Consider the following 8,798-nt stretch of genomic DNA (forward strand, 5'->3'; position numbering starts at 1 on the left):
GTGCAGCCGCTGGCAAGATGGCCAAGAGTGGTGGAGAGGAGAGCTGGTCTGGTGGTCACCAGCATGACTGGTCCCCTTAGCTAAGCAGGGTCTGCCCTGCTTTATATCTAAATGGGAGACTACATGGGTGAGCACGGTCAGATATTCCCCTTAGGGGATGGGGCCCACTCTGGGAAGAGCTTGCTTGCATGCATGTAGAAGGACCCAAGTTCCCTCCCTGGCAGCATCTCCAAGAAAGGGCTGAGAGCCTGCAACCCTGGAGGGTCTGGGTAGACAGGCCGGTCTGGGTAGACAGTACTGAGCTAGATGGACCGAGGGTCTGACTCAGTATATAGCAGCTTCCTAGGTTCCACATCCTTAGTGGTAGCCTGGAATCAGCGGTCCCTAAAAGCTCAGTGAGTTTATGCCTCTACGTCAGGCCCTTGCCCTGGGCAGTTTGTGACTGTAGCAAACTGTTGGTTAAGTAGCACTGTTTTAAAAGGTCCTATCTTGGGGTTGTGGTAAACCTATCTTTTTTATGATTATTATTACTATTATTATATAGTATATGCTATCTGTGCTTTGCCTATCGTAGGCTTACAACAGTAATTTGTGAGTGTGATTCTGCAATGATCATAACAAACACACGTCTACTTCTATTACTGCGGACTTCACAGAGCAAGGCCTTAATTACAACCTGAATCGCTTTATTTCAGAGTCATGAGGTATTTTAAACACTTACAAACAAATGGCATTCAAAGGCGTTTGTAGACATTTTAAAAAAGATGTCCCTTTTTAAGAAACAAAACTCAGACAAACCCTTTTTTCTCTTGGCAGTTGGAGTCCTGACTCCCTCCCTGGAGCAGGCAAGGGTCAAAATGGATTGGATGGCTGGAGTGTGACTGTGTTGGCAGGACAGAAGTGTGCGTGTTGGGAGATCTACCCAGACTCCCACAAGGAGCACTTCGCCTTGTTTCTCTCTCAAACATCTTCTCGTCCTGTCCCGCCTTCCCCCTCCCTTGCCCCAAATCCCTTTCATTCGTGCCTCTATTTTACTATTACAGGTGCAAGATAGTCTTAAACTCACCTGAACTGACCAGGGTTCAAGAAAAGCCCTTGAATTGCTAATGCCAACACAAGGGAGCGGCCTCGTGATAGTCCAGTGAACACACTGGGCCTCGCCACCCTCTTCCTGAGTCAGCACTTTCTGGCCAGATTTCCCCCAATGGCCTGAACACTTATTTTTCTGGAAAATCTCCAAGAGGAGTGAAGAAATGGCTCTAATCCCTGTGCACTGTACTTTGCCTGAGGTGGGGGACATTTGGCTGATCTCTCCCCAGTCTCCTGTCTGCTTGTCCAGACTTAAGACCATTGGAGGCCCCAGCTGGTTGCAGGGGTGTTAATTTGTCCCTGCTCTGTCAGAAGATCTGAACTGCATAAGGATGTGCTCTGCAGAAGATGAGTGTCCTCTTCCCACTCCCAGAAAAGCCACGCTTAGTCCCCTAGCCCTTGGAGAAGCTTTTCCCTGGACTGTCTCTTGAAGAATTAGTACCCAAAATGTAAAGAAGGTTCCTTACTCACTAAACACAGCCCTGCATCCAGGCTTGCTGCTACGGCTTTTCCAGCAGCCAAACACTGCGAAAAAAGTAAAACCTACATTCAAACACTTTTCTTTTTCAAAGCTCATACCTACTGTACAGCGTCCCCACCCCCGAGGATTGGCAGACACCAAGAATGGTGGACACCATCCACAACAAGCAGGAAAGAGAAGGTATAGAGTCCTCCCAGGAGTGAGTCAGTTTGCATTGGGGGGGCGATGCTCCTTCTCCTGTAGCTTTCTCTCAGGAGGAAGAACTGTACCTGCGGAGCCTCTGGCTAGGCCAGCCTTTCCACTGGCATCAATCCCATCTTGTTGGGACACCATCAACAGGCTATGATGGATGAGCTGGTTCCAACATCTCTCAGAAATCCCGTCTGTCTCCGAGCATCTTATCCCTCCCCAAACAAAAAAACAAAAACAAAATACAAATGAACTCCCACATTGGATGGCGAAAGGAGAGGGGGGCCTTGAGTCTTCTGGTGGTCCATGCCAGGCAGCACCTGGTACACAGTTCCTCAGGCTCCTGGAGTGCCTGCCTGACCCATCAGGGGTGCATCGCCCTCCTGTGTTTCCTCCACAGGGGTCTGATTTGTATGCACCACTATCGTGTTCTCGTCCACGACCTCGCAGGCTGGGTTGGTGAACGCCGAGAGCGGCAACGTGATCCGGTGCATTTCTCGCTCATAGACCTTCTGTTCGTGCTGCTCCTTCAGATCTTTGCCCCTGATAGGGAGGGAAGGAAAGATGTAAGACAAGGCGGTTGAGCAAGTCCTAAGACAGACGCATCGTAGCCCACTTCATCTTTTTAAAGGAAAAGCTAGCTCTATCATATTAAGACATAATAAAGCAGGTAACAGATAGAGCCAGCATGGTGTAGTGGTTAGAGTGCTGGACTAGGACCGGGGAGACCCGAGTTCAAATCCCCATTCAGCCATGAGACTAGCTGGGTGACTCTGGGCCAGTCACTTCTCTCTCAGCCTAACCTACTTCACAGGATTGTTGTGAGAAAAAACTCAAGTATGTAGTACACCGCTCTGGGCTCCTTGGAGGAAGAGCGGGATATAAATGTAATAAATAAATAGAAGCCCACACCATAAACAGCAGGAGTAAGAACAGACAGCAAATCCCAGTCAAAAATCAGTCAATTTGTAGAAAGCATGAGTCATCAGGGAGGTTAAGCTTAATATCTGTTTCAAGGTGGGCTGGAATTACCTGGCCTAAAAAGGTACTGCTTGCTTTCTAAGAGAATTTTGGGACCAACAAAAGGAAGTACTTTTTCACACAGCACATAATCTATGGACTTCTCTGCCATGGGATGTGGCAATGGCCACCATCCTGGATGGCTTTTAAAAAGGGGCTTTGACAAATTCATGGAGGACGGCTCTAAGCAACCAAGGTAGGAGATCCCAAATCAGCAACACATCACCCCGCTTTGGGAGGAATGTCCTGCCCTCACGCCTCATTTTGGTGCATGCAAGACTGCCTCCGGGGCTGCCCGTCTATACTGCAGCAGGGAACAGGGTGCTGGTGCATATTACAGGCATGCCTAAACCCTTGATAAGTATCTGTCAGGAGATGTTCCCTTTCTGGAGGTACTGGCAGCAATTCCCAGCCTGCCCTTGAAGCAGCCAGGATTAAGCTGCTCTCACATTTTATGTGGGACGTTTAAAAAAGCAAAGAGAGCTGCCAACGGTTCTTCTTGGGCTGCCAAGGAAGGGACAGTGGCCGCTCCTTTGTAGCTATGCAGCTCTCCCCCTCACTAAATGCTGCCTTGACCAGCAAGTTCCAGTTGTAGGCTGTTGTGTTCAGGCTGGGCTGGGGAAGAGCCACTCCCTAATCTCGCCTTCAGCTTTACTTCTTTTCTGGGCCACCTCGAGGTTTCCATGGAGGTTGCCAGCTCTCTTATCTGGTTTCTTTCCCTTGCCAAAAGCGGTGCAAGCCAAGGTGCTGTGCAGACTGAAGGAAGCCTGCAGCAAGCCAAGCAGGACCCTGCAAGGGATGCACCTGGAGCCAACGGCACATTTTCTCTCTGTATCACAGAGTTACACAATCCTTGGGGCGGGGTGTGCAGAGAAGCAAGAAGACTCCGATGAGCCACCCGAAAGCTCCGACAAGCTTCTCCCCGACGAAGAGAGCAGAAGCAGTACTTGCCTCTTGTAGACGTACCCGACGACGATCCCTGCTCCAATGGCAATGATGATCACCATCATGATAAGCCCCAAGACGTAGCCTGTTCGGGGAGGGAGAAGAGACGCCGCCGTGAGCGGCCAGCTGGATCTGCAGTCCACACAACCTCCCTCCCTCCCAATTCTGCAACACAGCCATTCAAACTGTGTCCGTCCTCCATTATGCATTCATTCGGAATCGCTTCTTCCAGGCACTTAAATATGGAGCTGCTTTAGGAAATATTAGCAAGAATGGAGTTTGGAAGTCGGTAGCTGCAGGGACCAATGTAGAGCACTGGAGTGGTGTATTGGGTACTTTCCCAATACCAGGAAAATGGTGCCAGCCACATTGTAGTTTACCTCTCTTCTCTACATACAGCCCTCCTGTCCCCAAGCTTGCTTCCACACCAACCCCCAACCATGAGGAACAGAAACCTGGGTTGCTTTAAAGCAGCATTTCCCAACCAGTATGCCACACTGACTCACTCAAGAGTCTGCTCTGAAAACCGGGAGTTTCAACTCCCCACTTCTGGGGGCCAACTCCCTCTCTTATGCACCAGGAGAGAGGTGCCTCAGTTCAAACAAAGTTGGGAAATGCTGATTCGAAAGAGCAGCACAAAGTGGCAGCTGTACAACTCAGGGAACTGAACGGGAGGAGAGCTAGTCTTGTGGTAGTGAGCATGAACTGCCCCCTTTGCTAAGCAAGGTCTGCCTTGATTTGCTTTTGGATGGGAGACTACATATGAGCACCGTAAGGTATTTTCTTTAGGGGGTGGTGATGTATTTCAGTGGAAGAGCATCAGACGGTCCCAAGTTCAATCTCTGGCAGCATTTCCAGGCAGGACTGGGAAAGACTCCTGCCTGGAACCTTGGAGAGCCATGGCCAGTCAGGGTAGACAAAAGTGAGCTAGATGGACCAAGGGTCTGACTCCAGCTTCCTATGTAAGGCTACACCAGGAAGCATTTCCCAGCCTGCGGATTGGGGCACATTTGTGACAATGGACAGAAGAGCAGCTCAGCTGCAGCTCCACCCCAAAGGTCACTGCAGGATGTTCCTACGAAGTGGCCCTACCCAAAGTGCCCAGGTCTTTCTTTTCATTGGATCTCATCTTGACCCTCTGGCTGATCCCGACGACCGGCTGCACTGCCACGGCTCCGCTCCGTGCTGGCAAGCTGTTGACCGGCTCAAACACTTGGTCTGCTCCTTGAGCGTCTGGTGTTTTGACAGTAATCACTGGAGACACCGTGGGAGTGGCATCTGTTGGGGAGAAAAACGACTTTCGGCATCCCCATACCTCATAGCAGCCTGGACTCTGGAAACAAGTTGGAAGCTTAGTTTGCATGTGGAAAGGGCGTTGTCTGATCAAAGGTGCAGGGTCTTGGGCTATGAGGCTGCTGCAATTCCTACAGGCCTCAGCAGCCAGCCCCAAAGTCTCTTCCCACCAAGGCCTTTTCTCCCCTATCTTGCCTCATCTTATTTGCTTCTTGCAATGGCTGTCTTCACATGCACCTGAAGTTCGCAACCCTGGGTCCCTACATGTTGCAGGACTACAATAGATATCAGCCCCAGCCACACTGGCAGCGGGATCCCGAGGAAGTAGGGCCGCTGGGTACAAAGACCACAGGGGCCAGAGCAGCAGGAGGGTGGAGGGCTGCCCTGCCCCACAAATCACACTTTTCTATGGGGCTGCAACATACTTGAAGGAGGCATGCTCTGATTAAAGCTAGATGCCGGGGGACTCTGCCCACTTCCTCTCTGCCACACTTCCTGTCAAGAAGGGCACCCCATCTGCATCCATTCACAGATGCATTTTGGGGTAGACTCCTGCACATCCTCTTCAGCTTGTCAAAGAACTAAGCACCCAGAAAGTTTATTTGCATGAGGCAGGAAAAGGCTAGCAGTCTCTCTCACAAGTGTTAAAAAGAGCAAAACCCTTTTTAAAAAACTGCTTTCCTTTGAAGACTTTTAGTTAGAACATCTTTTTAATCCGGAGACAAACATCCTCTTTGACGTGGCATTCCCCTGTCCTTCTTGCGCAGGAGGAAACCAGCTAAGAACGCAACCTAAGACACTTGCCTGAGAGTAAGCCCCATTGACTATAATGGGTTTTACTCCCAAATAAACATGCTTAGGATTGTGCTGCTTTGGGCCTACAAAAACTAACCCTGGGTGCCCAACTGGTGGCAATACAGCTGTGGCTGAACTACAGCAGCCATCACCCCCAGCAGCCCCAATAAACTGAAGAACAAGGAAGGAGACTTCTTGCTTTGGAGCGATTTTCCAAGCAAATACAAACTGAACGGACTAAAACTCTTGCATCCACGTTTTGACTGGATGAAAGGAGAGCCCTCCTTGCCATGGTTTCTTGCCAGCTTGCCTTTTGTTACATGTACTTTGCAGAGGGCGCTACTTCTGTAGGCCTCGTATTTTCCATCACCAGGTTCTCAGAAACTCAGAACTTGTTTTTATTTTCATGGCTTTGGCTTCGGCTCGGGGCGGGGCCTCCCAGCCAGGCCACGCCTCTCCCAGCAGCTCCCGGAGTGGGAAGCCCACGTGCGCGAGGGCGGGGCCAGGATGTTTACCCGCTTTTCCTCTGCGGCTGAAGGATGACATCACCCCCAAGGAGGCGGCCAATGGAAAGCAGGCTCCCAGCCTAGAAACAGCGCCAGCCAATCGCGAGGCGAGAGGGCGGAAACCTTATCCCCCCCCCCACTTCTCTCTCCCATGCCTGCACCCATCGTAAGGGAAAGACAGGGCATGCGCAAAACAGAGGGAACCCCCCCCGCTCTACAAAGCTAGGTGGGAAGGAGGCGCCTGCCAGCTGCACTCACAGCCCCGCCCCGTGTGCGACCTGCAGGACAGAGTGCCCCGGAGCATGCACAGAGCGCGCCCTCCAGGTCTCTCTCTCTCCCCTGCTTACCTGGGCACGGCGGGATACTGCAGAGGCTCCGCTGAGGAATGTCCGCCTTGCCCCGCACATAGCACCAGGGGGCCGCGTCGCCGTCCGGGTTCCTGCAGTGGTTGTGCGCCTCCGATACTGGCGGGGAAGGAAGGAAACGTGGGGGGACAGTCAAAGGCGTGCAGACGCCCCCGAGAGTGGAGCAGGGTAGCGGCAGTGCATGGAGCGGGGAGGGAAGACACGGGATGATGCAGTCCAGACGTGCAACACGCGGATTGCACTCCTCCGGACGCTTCTTCGGGAGTCAACTGCCCGTTGAGCTCCGCGGGCTCGGCATGCCGGAGATCGTGCCCTGGGCTCGCTCATACAACTGTTGGACGCGGGCGCCTACCTGTCAGGATGGGCGAGACAGAGCTTTTCTGCAGGGCCAGCCAGTTGAGGCACGGGGCGCCGGTGGAGGAGACTCGCTGGCTGCCCCGGTAAGAGATCCCATTGCCTCGGATGCATTCTGCGGGGAGAGAGTGGAAGGCGACGTCAACGGGGATTCACACGTGCCTCCTCCTCGCCGAAGGGCGTGCATTGCTAAACGGGCCACCAGAAGCCCAGCCACCCCCCCATCTGCAAATAGGGCCGGGGTGGGGTCAAGTGATGCACGTATGAACCCGCTGCGGCAGGGGGCGGTTCACTGTTGCGTGTCCCGACGGGGCTGTCTGCCTTGCGCAACGCAGCTAAAACCAGAATGTTGTAGTCTGGCGTGTGCGGCTCGGAGTCGGATACAGACGACGCCAACGGCGATCGCAGGAGCAGCTTCCCGCAGCAACGGCAGGGCCACCAAAACACCTCTCCGGGCTCGCGTTTCCGCTGCAAGTTAGGCACGACTGCCGCAAGCTGCGGGGTGGTGGGTGTGCATGGATGACCCCCCCCCAAAAAACCCCAATGCCCCTCACCCCGGAAGGTGGCCGGGGGCAGCCCAAAGACGCAAGCTCGGCTCTTTCCGGGGGCGGAGAGGGCAGCAATGCACCCCCCCACCCCCAGCCCTGCATCCTTGCAGGGGGGCGAGAGAGGCGAAAGGGCTCCGTCCGGGCTCTGCCTTTGTTCCTTGCAGCCAAGATGGATGGAGAGGGCACCCAACAGCAGCTGGGCTGGGCGGGGGTCGCGAGGGAAGGGTCCCGTGCGCCCTGTGCAAGGAGCGCGGCTGGCGGGAGGGGGAGGGGACGGGATCGGGGCCACGCACCTTCCGCCGCGGAGGAGAGGCGCCCCAGCAGCGCCCAGGAGCAGCAGCCGAGCAGCAGGAGCGTTTGCGTCCAAGAAGGCTCCATGATGAGGTTTGTAGCACCGGCTCCAACGCCTCCCTCCGCGGGCGGATCTTTCTCTTGATAAACACGCTCGGCTTTTTTAAGAACTGCGGCTCCACCTCCCGAAGCCGCCGCTGCCGCCAAGACGCCTTCCCTTCCCTTCCCAAGCGCGGACGCTTGCTGGGTCCTAAACGGGGAAGGCGAACCGAGGCAGGGGGCGCCGACGGAGGAACCTCCCTAGCCGGGGGCAGTCTACCGGGGAGATTTGTGGAGGGCTGGAGGCGCTCAAGCTGGGCCTTCTGGGGGCTCTGCGCCACGCTTACGCGCAAGCACAAAAGGCTGCTGGTTGGGGAAGAGCTGGCAGACGTTGCTGCCTGCCGCCTCCAGCCCTCCACAAGTCCCTCTGAGGTGCAAGGCCGGAGCCAAGCGCCTTTTCTGGGGAGACTGAGGATTGCTGTGCTGCTGGGAAGCTTGCTTCTCCCCTGCCCGCCTCTACAGCAAAGACGTGGCGCAGGTGTTGACTCCAGACCAGATTACTCCCACAGAGGAACTCCTCCTCTTCACGCTAGTTAGCGCTCTCAGCCCAGAAATGCCCCTGACCAAGCAAGCCTCACTGAAATTGGTGCTGCCACGGAGCATTACTCCGACTCTCTTGTTCCCCACAAGACTCGTTTGTATGACACGTCTGAGTGTTCCAAGTGCTATTACCGTGAAAGCCTTCTAGCAGCCCTGTAAGGATTAGGTTCCTACACTGCAGCTGGGCTAAGAAAGAGCAGCCCTCCGGTGAGCTTGTGGCAGAGGCCAGATTTCAAGGGCTGGATCAGGCCCATTGGAAGCTGCCATAGATTGAGTCAGACCC

The 8,798-nt window shown here is 54.1% G+C and overlaps 1 protein-coding gene across 2 annotated transcripts; it reads right to left on the reverse strand.

Annotated features, from left to right (window-relative positions):
• Positions 1-669: 669 nt before the first annotated feature.
• Positions 670-8,798, reverse strand: PIK3IP1 (phosphoinositide-3-kinase interacting protein 1). 2 transcript variants are annotated; one of them, XM_053279786.1, is made up of 6 exons: positions 7,879-8,798; positions 7,036-7,152; positions 6,666-6,782; positions 4,817-5,005; positions 3,731-3,809; positions 670-2,302 (listed from the first exon to the last, which is right to left on the reverse strand). In XM_053279786.1, exons 1-6 carry the CDS (start codon positions 7,961-7,963, stop codon positions 2,095-2,097), a joined length of 795 nt encoding a protein of 264 aa, XP_053135761.1. In that variant the 5' UTR covers positions 7,964-8,798; the 3' UTR covers positions 670-2,094. The 2 variants fall into 2 exon arrangements, with proteins under 2 accessions (XP_053135761.1, XP_053135763.1); XM_053279788.1 differs by having other exon boundaries at positions 4,817-5,002; positions 7,879-8,793.

This window comes from Hemicordylus capensis, chromosome 15, assembly GCF_027244095.1.
Source record: "Hemicordylus capensis ecotype Gifberg chromosome 15, rHemCap1.1.pri, whole genome shotgun sequence".
In the NCBI taxonomy this organism is placed as follows: domain Eukaryota; kingdom Metazoa; phylum Chordata; class Lepidosauria; order Squamata; family Cordylidae; genus Hemicordylus; species Hemicordylus capensis.